At 42.9% G+C, this 12,811-nt stretch overlaps 1 protein-coding gene across 13 annotated transcripts in view; it reads left to right on the forward strand.

The window, feature by feature from the left end:
- LOC135513243 (disks large homolog 1-like) overlaps window positions 1–12,811 on the forward strand; it is a 324,054-nt gene that overhangs the window by 175,026 nt on the left and 136,217 nt on the right. For 6 of the 13 annotated variants that reach the window (XM_064936075.1, XM_064936071.1, XM_064936072.1 and 3 more), the window contains 2 exons: window positions 9,013–9,135; window positions 9,708–9,761. In XM_064936075.1, coding sequence (XP_064792147.1) covers window positions 9,013–9,135; window positions 9,708–9,761 — 177 coding nt within the window. Of the gene's footprint in view, window positions 1–9,012; window positions 9,136–9,261; window positions 9,500–9,707; window positions 9,762–12,811 lie in introns of those variants that run through there. The other 7 variants (XM_064936074.1, XM_064936079.1, XM_064936080.1 and 4 more) reach the window with 3 other exon arrangements.

Genomic DNA, 12,811 nt, shown 5'->3' on the forward strand with positions numbered 1-12,811 from the left:
GAACCTGTCTACCCCAGTTATAGTATTACTGAACCTCTGTCTACCCCTGTTATAGTATTACTGAACCTGTCTACCCCAGTTATAGTATTACTGAACCTGTCTACCCCAGTTATAGTATTACTGAACCTCTGTCTACCCCAGTTATAGTATTACTGAACCTGTCTACCCCAGTTATAGTATTACTGAACCTGTCTACCCCAGTTATAGTATTACTGAACCTCTGTCTACCCCAGTTATAGTATTACTGAACCTGTCTACCCCAGTTATAGTATTACTGAACCTCTGTCTACCCCTGTTATAGTATTACTGAACCTGTCTACCCCAGTTATAGTATTACTGAACCTCTGTCTACCCCAGTTATAGTATTACTGAACCTGTCTACCCCAGTTATAGTATTACTGAACCCCTGTCTACCCCAGTTATAGTATTACTGAACCTCTGTCTACCCCAGTTATAATATTACTGAACCTCTGTCTACCCCAGTTATAGTATTACTGAACCTCTGTCTACCCCAGTTATGATATTACTGAACCTCTGTCTACCCCAGTTATAGTATTACTGAACCTGTCTACCCCAGTTATAGTATTACTGAACCTCTGTCTACCCCAGTTATGATATTACTGAACCTCTGTCTACCCCTGTTATATAATTACTGAACCTCTGTCTACCCCAGTTATGGTATTACTGAACCTCTGTCTACCCCTGTTATATAATTACTGAACCTGTCTACCCCAGTTATAGTATTACTGAACCTCTGTCTACCCCAGTTATAGTATTACTGAACCTCTGTCTACCCCAGTTATAGTATTACTGAACCTGTCTACCCCAGTTATAGTATTACTGAACCTCTGTCTACCCCAGTTATAGTATTACTGAACCTGTCTACCCCAGTTATAGTATTACTGAACCTCTGTCTACCCCAGTTATGATATTACTGAACCTCTGTCTACCCCTGTTATATAATTACTGAACCTCTGTCTACCCCAGTTATGGTATTACTGAACCTCTGTCTACCCCTGTTATATAATTACTGAACCTGTCTACCCCAGTTATAGTATTACTGAACCTCTGTCTACCCCAGTTATAGTATTACTGAACCTCTGTCTACCCCAGTTATAGTATTACTGAACCTGTCTACCCCAGTTATAGTATTACTGAACCTCTGTCTACCCCAGTTATAGTATTACTGAACCTCTGTCTACCCCAGTTATAGTATTACTGAACCTCTGTCTACCCCAGTTATAGTATTACTGAACCTCTGTCTACCCCTGTTATAGTATTACTGAACCTGTCTACCCCAGTTATAGTATTACTGAACCTCTGTCTACCCCAGTTATAGTATTACTGAACCTGTCTACCCCAGTTATAGTATTACTGAACCCCTGTCTACCCCAGTTATAGTATTACTGAACCTCTGTCTACCCCAGTTATAATATTACTGAACCTCTGTCTACCCCAGTTATAGTATTACTGAACCTCTGTCTACCCCAGTTATGATATTACTGAACCTCTGTCTACCCCAGTTATAGTATTACTGAACCTGTCTACCCCAGTTATAGTATTACTGAACCTCTGTCTACCCCAGTTATGATATTACTGAACCTCTGTCTACCCCTGTTATATAATTACTGAACCTCTGTCTACCCCAGTTATGGTATTACTGAACCTCTGTCTACCCCTGTTATATAATTACTGAACCTGTCTACCCCAGTTATAGTATTACTGAACCTCTGTCTACCCCAGTTATAGTATTACTGAACCTCTGTCTACCCCAGTTATAGTATTACTGAACCTCTGTCTACCCCAGTTATAGTATTACTGAACCTGTCTACCCCAGTTATAGTATTACTGAACCTCTGTCTACCCCAGTTATAGTATTACTGAACCTCTGTCTACCCCAGTTATAGTATTACTGAACCTCTGTCTACCCCAGTTATAGTATTACTGAACCTCTGTCTACCCCTGTTATATAATTACTGAACCTCTGTCTACCCTTGTTATAGTATTACTGAACCTCTGTCTACCCCAGTTATAATATTACTGAACCTGTCTACCCCAGTTTTAGTATTACTGAACCTCTGTCTACCCCAGTTATAGTATTACTGAACCTCTGTCTACCCCAGTTATGGTATTACTGAACCTCTGTCTACCCCAGTTATAATATTACTGAACCTCTGTCTACCCCAGTTATAGTATTACTGAACCTCTGTCTACCCCAGTTATAGTATTACTGAACCCCTGTCTACCCCAGTTATAATATTACTGAACCTCTGTCTACCCCAGTTATAGTATTACTGAACATCTGTCTACCCCAGTTATGGTATTACTGAACCTCTGTCTACCCCTGTTATATAATTACTGAACCTGTCTACCCCAGTTATAGTATTACTGAACCTCTGTCTACCCCTGTTATAGTATTACTGAACCCCTGTCTACCCTTGTTATATAATTACCGAACCTGTCTACCCCAGTTATAGTATTACTGAACCTCTGTCTACCCCTGTTATATAATTACTGAACCTGTCTACCCCAGTTATAGTATTACTGAACTTGTCTACCCCAATTATAGTATTACTGAACCTCTGTCTACCCCAGTTATAGTATTACTGAACCTCTGTCTACCCCAGTTATAGTATTTACTGAACCTCTGTCTACCCCAGTTATAGTATTACTGAACCTCTGTCTACCCCAGTTATAGTATTACTGAACCTCTGTCTACCCCTGTTATACAATTACTGAACCTCTGCCTACCCCAGTTATAGTATTACTGAACCTCTGTCTACCCCTGTTATAGTATTACTGAACCTCTGTCTACCCCTGTTATAGTATTACTGAACCTGTCTACCCCAGTTATAGTATTACTGAACCTGTCTACCCCAGTTACAGTATTACTGAACCTCTGTCTACCCCAGTTATAGTATTACTGAACCTCTGTCTACCCCAGTTATAGTATTACTGAACCTCTGTCTACCCCAGTTATAGTATTACTGAACCTGTCTACCCCAGTTACAGTATTACTGAACCTGTCTACCCCAGTTTTAGTATTACTGAACCTCGGTCTACCCCTGTTATAGTATTACTGAACCTCTGTCTACCCCAGTTATAGTATTACTGAACCTGTCTACCCCAGTTACAGTATTACTGAACCTGTCTACCCCAGTTTTAGTATTACTGAACCTCGGTCTACCCCAGTTATAATATTACTGAACCTCTGTCTACCCCAGTTATATTATTACTGAACCTGTCTACCCCAGTTATAGTATTACTGAACCTCTGTCTACCCCAGTTATAGTATTACTGAACCTCTGTCTACCCCAGTTATGATATTACTGAACCTCTGTCTACCCCAGTTATAATATTACTTAAGGCCTTCTAGCATGTAAACCAGGTCTTGAAGTTGATAACAGAGAATAGTTGACCATCAGCTAAGTGTGTGTTCCCATCCAAGGCACTCAACTTTCAAGTTCAGTCCAACTTGTTTGGGATGTTGAGACAGTGTGAGCTGCAGGCCATAACTCTGGACTGGGCCTCCTGATCGAAGATAATGATCCAAGCTAATTTTAGCTCTGTCATGGCTGCCAGGCTGTTTTGTGACAGTACAGATCCATAACTAGTGTGTTATGGAGCGACCTCGGGACTAGTTTATGGATCTCCCTCTGTGTGTCTGTTACACTAGTTTACAGACAAGGGAGCAGACAGTATATACGCCAAACTAACAGGGAATATTGAGCTGTAAGTGGGCTTGGCTAATGGCTACCGTATGCAGGAATGTGGCCTCCATGTTGTCTTGGTTTTGTGTAAAATACCCAAATGTGATTTTCCTAGTCAGGTCAACTATTGTTGCTGAGCCCTTTTTATTGAGGCTAGCACAGGTCCTCCAGCTAGACTGTGTAGATGTGCATTGGTGTAGAGAGTCTTTTGTAGCTAATGTAAACGGTGCAAAATGCCAGTGTTCCAAAGGGGCCAGAGAGACCCACAGGACCCTGCCCCCTAACCTCTGGGGCATGAGGCGACCTTGCCCCCTAACCTCTGGGGCGTGAGGCGACCTTGCCCCCTAACCTCTGGGGCGTGAGGCGACCCTGCCCCCTAACCTCTGGGGCATGAGGCGACCCTGCCCCCTAACCTCTGGGGCATGAGGCGACCCTGCCCCCTAACCTCTGGGGCATGAGGCGACCCTGCCCCCTAACCTCTGGGGCATGAGGCGCGACCCTGCCCCCTAACCTCAGGGGCATGAGGCGCGACCCTGCCCCCTAACCTCTGGGGCATGAGGCGACCCTGCCCCCTAACCTCTGGGGCATGAGGCGACCCTGCCCCCTAACCTCTAGCTCAGATATGGTCCTGTGTGGCTCAGTCGGTAGAGCATGGCGCTTGCAACGCCAAGCGTCGTGGGTTCGATTCCCGCTGGGGCCACCCATATGTAAAAGTAGTGGCCCCAGCCGACTTGTAAGTCGCTTTGGACAAAAGCGTCTGCTAAATGGGATATATTATTATTATATTATTATATTAGATATACAGTGCATTTGGAAAGTATTCAGACCCCTTGACTTTTTCTGTAATAAAGACATGACAAAGCGAAAACAGGTTTTTAGATTTTTTTGGCAAATGCATAAAATACAAAAATAGATATACTATTTACGTAAGTATTCAGACCCTTTGCTATGAGACTTGAAATTGAACAGGTGCATCTTGTTTCCATTGATCATCCTTGATGTTTCTACAACTTGATTGGAGTCCACCTGTGGTACACTCAATTTATTGGACATGATTTGGAAAGGCACACACCTGTCTATATAAATTCCCGCAGTTGACAGTGCGTGTCAGAGCAAAAACCAACCCATGAGGTTGAAGGAATTGTCCGTAGAGCTCAGACACAGGATTGTGTGTCAAGGCTCAGATCTGGGGAAGGGGACCAAAAAATGTCTGCAGCATTGAAGGTCCCCAAGAACACAGTGGCCTCCATCATTCTTAAATGGAAAAAGTTTGAAACCAACAAGAGTCTTCCTAGAGCTGGCCGCTCGGCCAAACTGAGTAATCGGGGGAGAAGAGCCTTGGTCAGAGAGGTGACCAAGAACCGGAAGGTCACTCTGACAGAACTCCAGAGTTCCTCTGTGGAGATGGAAGAACCTTCCAGAAGGACAACCATCTCTGCAGCCCTCCACCCATCAGGCCTTTAGGCTTGTGTGGGCAGACGAAAGCCACTCTTCAGTAAAAGGCACATGCCACCCTTCTTGGAGTTTATCAAAAGTACCATGAGAAACAAGATCCCCTCGTCTGATGAATCCAAGATTGAACTCTTTGGCATGAATGCCAAGCGTCCCATCTGGAGGAAACCTGGCACAATCCCTACAATAAGCATGGTGGTGGCAGCATCATGCTGTGACAATGTTTTTTGGTGGCAGGGACTCGAGAGAAAGATGAACTGAGCAAAGTACAGAAAGATCCTTGATGAAAAACTGCTCCAGAGGGCTCAGGACCTCAGACTGGGACGAAGGTTCACCTTCCAACGGGACAATGACCCTGAGCACACAGCCAAGACTTCAGGACAAGTCTCTGAATGTTCTAGAGTGGCCCAGTCAGAGACCGGACCTGAACCCGATCTTTGGAGAGAACTGAAAATAGCTGTGCAGCTAAGCTCCCCATCCAACCTGACAGAGCTTGAGAGGATCTGCAGAGAAGAATGGGGAGAAACTCTCCAAATACAGGTGTGCCAAGCTTGTAGCCTCATAAACATAGAAGACTCGAGTCTGTAATCGCTGCCAAAAGCTGCTTCAACAAAGTACTGAATAAAGGGTCTGAATACTTAAACCTAAAAACCTGTTTTTGCTTCGTCATTATGGGGTCTTGTGTGTCGATTGATGAGGGTAAAAAACAATTGAATCTATTTTAGAATAAAGCTGTAACGTAATAAACTGTGGAAAAAGTCAAGAGGTCTGCATACTTACTTTGGGGTGTGAGGCAAGGCCGTGAGGAGTGCGTCGGGGGGCTCAGTGGGCTTTTGGGGTGTGAGGCAAGGCCGTGAGGAGTGCGTCGGGGGGGCTCAGTGGGCTTTGGGGTGTGAGGCAAGGCCGTGAGGAGTGCGTCGGGGGGGTTCAGTGGGCTTTTGTCTGGGAGCGCTGACAGTGTCCTGCAGTCTGGCCTGCTCTGCTGAGGGTGGGGAGGGTTGACCCAATGCTGGACTAGCTCCTCATGAAGGCACGCAGGCACACACCAGGAAAAGAAGGTATACCCAAAAGTGTTTCTGCCCAACCCTTGTGTAGTCTTAACCTGGGGCGGCAGAGTAGCCTAGTGGTTAGAGTGTTGGACTAGTAACCGAAAGGTTGCAAGTTCGAATCCCCGAGCTGACAAGGTACAAATCTGTCGTTCTGCCCCTGAACAGGCAGTTAACCCACTGTTCCTAGGCCGTCATTGAAAATAAGAATTTGTTCTTAACTGACTTGCCTGGTTAAATAAAGGTCAAAAAAAGAATAATAATAACATTCTGTATACTCCCCTTGTCCTAAGGGTCTAAAATGACCCACCTTCAGTAAACCATGAAAATATAGCAGCTTAATTGAATTTTAAACCCAAAATCTATTTTGCATGTCATTCATCACAAACTGTGTGAATATCTGGGTTTTCCTCTTCACAATGCAGAACGGCTATTTAATAATTGGACACCATTTGTTTTTTTTTATTATATCACACATATTATATCATTTTTATTATATCACACCTGTCATTTCTTTACTAAAGTAGAGGTTCATTATTATTATTATTGCTAAAGGTACTGCATTTGTCTAAACATACATTTTGTTAGCAAGAGAGAGCACTTGTATAGCCTAAGAAAGCAGCAGAAATGTTGCAGAAAGTAGTTTTGAATGCATTTTATTGAAGGGAAATAATAACCGTCATTTTTGGCAACATAGTGATATATTCTTATATACTGTACAATGTGGAATTCAACTTCAAAATACTAGTCTTCTCCCATTTTTTAACCATTGCCCCAACCCACACGGTTGACATAGTATTTGTTTTGCAGTCCTTTGGGGGGGCAGAATTGGGGGGGGCAGAATTGAAAATCAGGTGCTCGACTGAGGGACTTGACAACGAGAAAAAGGAGCACTCTGTTGCTGTGGAAATCTGATTTGAATTGTCCCGTCTTTAAATGTATCAGTTTGTGTTTCGGCATGATTCACCCTCATCACACCACAACTCAGTTGTATTCCTTCCTCAGATAATGTGTGACTTGAAGGTGTTTACACCACGATGATGTAGGATGATATCAGTGCCGTGTGTGTGTGTACGCAAGGTGTAGGATCTTAATTTGATCACCCTGTTGAAGGAAAACTTTCCTCTAATGCGGGAAATGTAAAACCCTAAAAAAGGCTTCTGAAGTTTATAATTTATACTTTGAAATTTCAAACTTGATTTTCCCTTCTGAAAAATGTATCAACCCCTAGAAAAAAGTCCATTAATTATAATCCACATAATAATTCACATTTCCTGTTGCTGCAGGATTGTATTCCTGCTGGAGCAAACTGGCTCGAATTAAGATCCTATGTGTGTGTGTGTGTGTGTGTGTGTGTGTGTGTGTGTGTGTAAAGAATAACACTGAAAGCTCCACTCATCAGTGTCATTCTGGGTTAATTTACAGCTAAAGCACGGCCACTTCTGTCAATGGAGCCACCAGATCAGACTAACATTGGGTCCACTGAGGAAAACTGTCAATGAGCGTTATTTACATTCATAGGCTGGAGAGGAACACATGGTAGCTTTGGGTCCGTACTCACAAAGCGTCTCAGAGTAGGAGTGCTGAGGATGGAACGGCCATGTTTTGATATAGGAGCGTCTGTTCTTGCTTTCCTACGTGTGACTGTTGATGTTCTAGAACCCTCAAATTAAATTCTGGAACTCGTAGCCAGTTTCACTGCTTTTTTCTAGTCAGGGACTGATTTGAACAAATGAATGATACTGCATAAAAGAACCAGCAGTAGCCCATACCTCGTAGGGTCAGAGTTGAATACCCCTATTCTATAAGGTCTAATGGACTTGTTCCTCAACACGTTAAATACCTGTTGGAATTGAATTATATCTATGTATGTCCATAGTATCCTGGCTTAGCGTTTGAATATACTAAATCTCTTTTCCTTTTCATCTTGAGAAGAGAAACCTGTTTACCTAAATGTTCCTCAAAAACCAAATACATTTAAGCCGATCTGCATATTTCACCCTAAAGGAATGTTCACATCGTTCTCAGTACTCCGTCAATAACATAGTAGTAAATCCTGCCCGGGTAGTCTCACGAGCAACACACCAAATCTCCAAACTTTAACAGCCTTTCTGATACTGCGGGGTTGAGCCCCTCCCTCCCTCCCTCCCTCCCTCCCTCCCTCCCTCCCTCCCCTCCCTCCCTCCCTCCCTCCCTCCCTCCCTCCCTCCCTCCCTCCCTCCCTCCCTCCCTCCCTCCCTCCCTCCCTCCCTCCCTCTTTCTATTTTCTCCTCTCATCCCCCTCTCTATAATCTACACACATTAGAGCCCTCAGCAGCTGCCACTGCCAGACAATCCCCCCTCACTACCACATTATCATAATTCAGTTTAGAACATTACCATATTTGCTTTCTCTCACTTGTTTTCTCTCTCTCACTTGTTTTCTCTCTCTCACTTGTTTTCTCTCTCTCACTTGTTTTCTCTCTCTCACTTGTTTTCTCTCTCTCACTTGTTTTCTCTCTCTCACTTGTTTTCTCTCTCTCACTTGTTTTCTCCCTCTCACTTGTTTTCTCTCTCTCACTTGTTTTCTCTCTCTCACTCAATCTTTCTCGGTTCCTCTCTCTCACTTTCTCTTTCAATATCGCTTTCTCTCTCACTTACTCACGCTCCTCTTTCTCTCTCTCTCTCTCTCTCTCCCTCCCTTCTTCCCATTCAGCATGTAGATTTATCATTGTGTGTTACTGCATCAGTGTTGTGTTGCACAGTGTGTGTATTCTTGCCTGTGTGTTTTACCCTGACCCTTGACCTCCATTGCCATTGTTTAGCAGCCAGATGTGGTGGTCCCGCCCCCCGTACCCATAATCCCTGTGATCCCCATCCCAGCCGAGACCACTCCTGTCATCTCTCCACCCTCCTCTCTGCCTGCACCCACGTCACCCACGTCACAGGTCATCCTCTCTTCCCTATTTCCCCTCCTCTCCTCTTTATTTTTTTACACACCTCCCATTTTGCTTCTGTTTTGGTGCCGGAGTTTAAAGGATTATTGTTTTTGAGGGAGGGACTTGCTAGTTGGGGTGGTTGTTTTGTAACCTCAGGACCTGTAGGAGAGGAGATACAAGCCCAGTGAAGACCAAGGGATCCTGGAGGGAGTTGTCTGTTATTAACCATGTAGTTGGGGATGTTTGGGTCAACGCCATAGCAACGCCACAGTGGTAGGCTTCAGGAGTTAATATTCTACAATAGAAGAGTGTCATGTTGCCGTGGTGATCTCTAACCGATGCTTTCATAATGTTGTACCAAAACATGCGGAGAGTAAGTTACTATTTTTGTCTCACCCCAAAACAATGTTTTTGTTTTGCCTAATATTTTTTGTAACTTTGTAATTTCTATTGTTGTTGTGTTTAGCTTTTGTAATGTACTTACAGGGGAATCGCGAGGTGAAAAAAAAAAAACATTTTATTTTATCATGAAATATTTTTAGAACCAAAACTGAGTTCATTTTTGTGCTTTTCTGTTGCAGGCAAACCCACCTCCTGTGGTGGTCAACACAGACAGCTTGGACAGCCCCCCATACGTAAGTCTGCATTTCTTTACACACACACACACACACACACACACACACACACACTGAACTGAGCCCCAAATACACCATGGTTATTAGAGAACTATAATGTAATGATCATGTCACCGTGTTAATGACAATAAAGGATAAACACCAGGAAGTAACAGACTACAAATACAGTGTAACCATCCTTTTCAAATCAAAATCAATTTAAATAAATATCATTTTATTTGTCACATACACAGTTTCCAGCAGGTCTACAAGGTGCAGTGAAATGCTTATGTGCTATCCCCCTCAACAATGCAGTACATCAGTCAACATCAATAGAGTCAAGTCAAAAATAGCAAGGAAAAGAAGAAGTAGTATAGTAATAATGGACTGTATTAAGTGGGTAGTGACTTGGTCACGCAGCACAATAAATAGTAGATCATTGAACAGCAGCGTTGACCTTGTGTGGGTGTGTGTTTATGAGTGCTTGTGTGTGTTTATGGGTGTTTGCGTGTGTGTCCTTGTGTGAGTGTTTTATGGGTGTTTGCGTGTGTGTTGTGTGTGTTCTTGTGTGTGTGTGTTTTATGGGTGTGATTCTAAGTTTGTGTGAAAGGGTTGGATATTTGGGTACTCAGTGCAGATGGCCTCTATAGTGCAGATGGCCTCTATAGTGCAGATGGCCTCTATAGTGCAGATGGCCTCTATAGTGCAGATGGCCTCTATAGTGCAGATGGCCTCTATAGTGCAGATGGCCTCTATAGTGCAGATGGCCTCTATAGTGCAGATGGCTTCTATGGTGCAGATGGCTTCTATGGTGCAGATGGCCTCTATGGTGCAGATGGCCTCTATGGTGCAGATGGCCTCTATGGTGCAGATGGCCTCTATGGTGCAGATGGCCTCTAAGGTGCAGGCCTGGGATCAGCTGTCAAATCTCCTGTTGGTGTTTATTTGTATAGCACAACGTAGTTTCTGTTAAAGTAAAATACCATGTAAAAAATGTTTTTATAATAATCTATTTACCGGTGTTACCAGCCAGAACTAGAAATCAAAGATGTTATTATGTCCGAACCTATCTTTGTATGCAGCAAAAAAACATTGTACTGTATATTTTACATTTATTATTACTTTCTGTTAGATTAACCAGGCTCACTGAAGCTACCAGAATAGTGTATTTAATCTGGGCTGGGGAAATGCCTTCCATTGAGATTATGTTTATTGAGATTACAAACCAAATCATGCTGCGTGGTCTGGTCTCTGTGCATAAATCTACTGGGGGGGGGGGGGGGGGATATACAAGGTATTCCTCGTCATCCCATGTAAGCCCACCGCTAAATCTAATGGTCAATGAATAGCACACCTAATACTGCTGTTCCCAGTAAATAGCCATCCATCTAAAGCCCAGTGACCAGGACTTGTTAATGTATTAAAGTAGTGGAAGTAGGGGGGTGATCTTTGATTTATTGATTTTGTGAACTTTCATCGACATTGTTGTCGTATTTATTTATTTATTTTTATACCTTTTTATTTAACTAGGCAAGTCAGTTAAGAACAAATTCTTATTTTCTATGGCGGCCTAGAAACAGTGGGTTAACTGCCTGTTCAGGGGCAGAACGACAGATTTGTACCTTGTCAGCTCGGGGGTTTGAACTTGCAATCGTATTGGCTTAGCTATGATGGTAGGGAGAATTTAGAACATTGAGCTTCAACCAATACATATACTATTGTAGGGACATTGTTAGCCATTTACTTTATTTTCCTATTCTTACCTTTTCTTATTTCTTATTTTGTTGCGTTGTTGAGAAGGAACCTGCAAGTAAGCATTTAATTGGACAGTGTTTTACCATTAATACAACTTGAAGCTTGTCTTTGAGTGTATCTACCAGAGTTAGGATTGATGCAGCTCATAAATTCCAATTAAATTCTTGATACCGCAGAGGGTCTGCAACATTGTAGACTTATTAGAATTCCCCAAAAGGGTATTTTGTTTAATAGTGATAACATTATTTTAGGCGATTTAGAAAAACAGGTCATTCTTTTTTTCTCAGTGACAAAAAAAAAAGATTCTATTTTTGGCTGATATGGTAGCGAATACATTAAATCAGAATATCAAATTGGGATAATGTTGTAGGTTACACCTGCAAGGATACGAATATTTGCCAGGGCATATTATTTTAATTTCACTTGGAGATGTGGGAAGCTAACAGGCTATTTAGCTTGTAGTGTTTAACTGACTTGGAGATGTGGGAAGCTAACAGGCTAGCTAGCTTGTAGTGTTTAACCAACTTGGAGATGTGGGAAGCTAACAGGCTAGCTAGCTTGTAGTGTTTAACCAACTTGGAGATGTGGGAAGCTAACAGGCTAGCTAGCTTGTAGTGTTTAACCAACTTTGAGATGTGGAAAGCTACAAGGCTAGCTAGCTTGTAGTGTTTAACCAACTTGGAGATGTGGAAAGCTGAAAGGCTAGCTAGCTTGTAGTGTTTAACCAACTTGGAGATGTGGAAAGCTACAAGGCTAGCTAGCTTGTAGTGTTTAACCAACTTGGAGATGTGGGAAGCTAACAGGCTAGCTAGCTTGTAGATAAGAAGTTAACCAACTTGGAGATGTGGAAAGCTAAAAGGCGAGCTAGCTTTTAGTGTTTAACCAACTTGGAGATGTGGAAAGCTGAAAGGCTAGCTAGCTTGTAATGTTTAACCAACTTGGAGATGTGGAAAGCTAACAGGCTAGCTAGCTTGTAGATAAGAAGTTAACCAACTTGGAGATGTGGAAAGCTAAAAGGCTAGCTAGCTTGTAGATAAGAAGTTAACCAACTTGGAGATGTGGAAAGCTAAATTGGCCCAGCGTTGTCTGGGTTTGGCCGGGGTAAAGGGAAAAGGAGATAACTAATCAGTTATACAACTGAATGCCTTCAACTGAAATGTGTCTTCCACATTTAACCCAACCCCTCTGAATCAGAGAGGTGCGGAGGGCTGCCATAATCAACATCCATTTCTTCGGTGCCCTGGGAACAGTGGGTTAACTGCCTTGCTCAGGGGCAGAATGACAGATTTGGACTTTGTCAGCTCGGGGATTCGATT

This window comes from Oncorhynchus masou, chromosome 24 (assembly GCF_036934945.1).
Source record: "Oncorhynchus masou masou isolate Uvic2021 chromosome 24, UVic_Omas_1.1, whole genome shotgun sequence".
In the NCBI taxonomy this organism is placed as follows: Eukaryota; Metazoa; Chordata; class Actinopteri; order Salmoniformes; family Salmonidae; genus Oncorhynchus; species Oncorhynchus masou.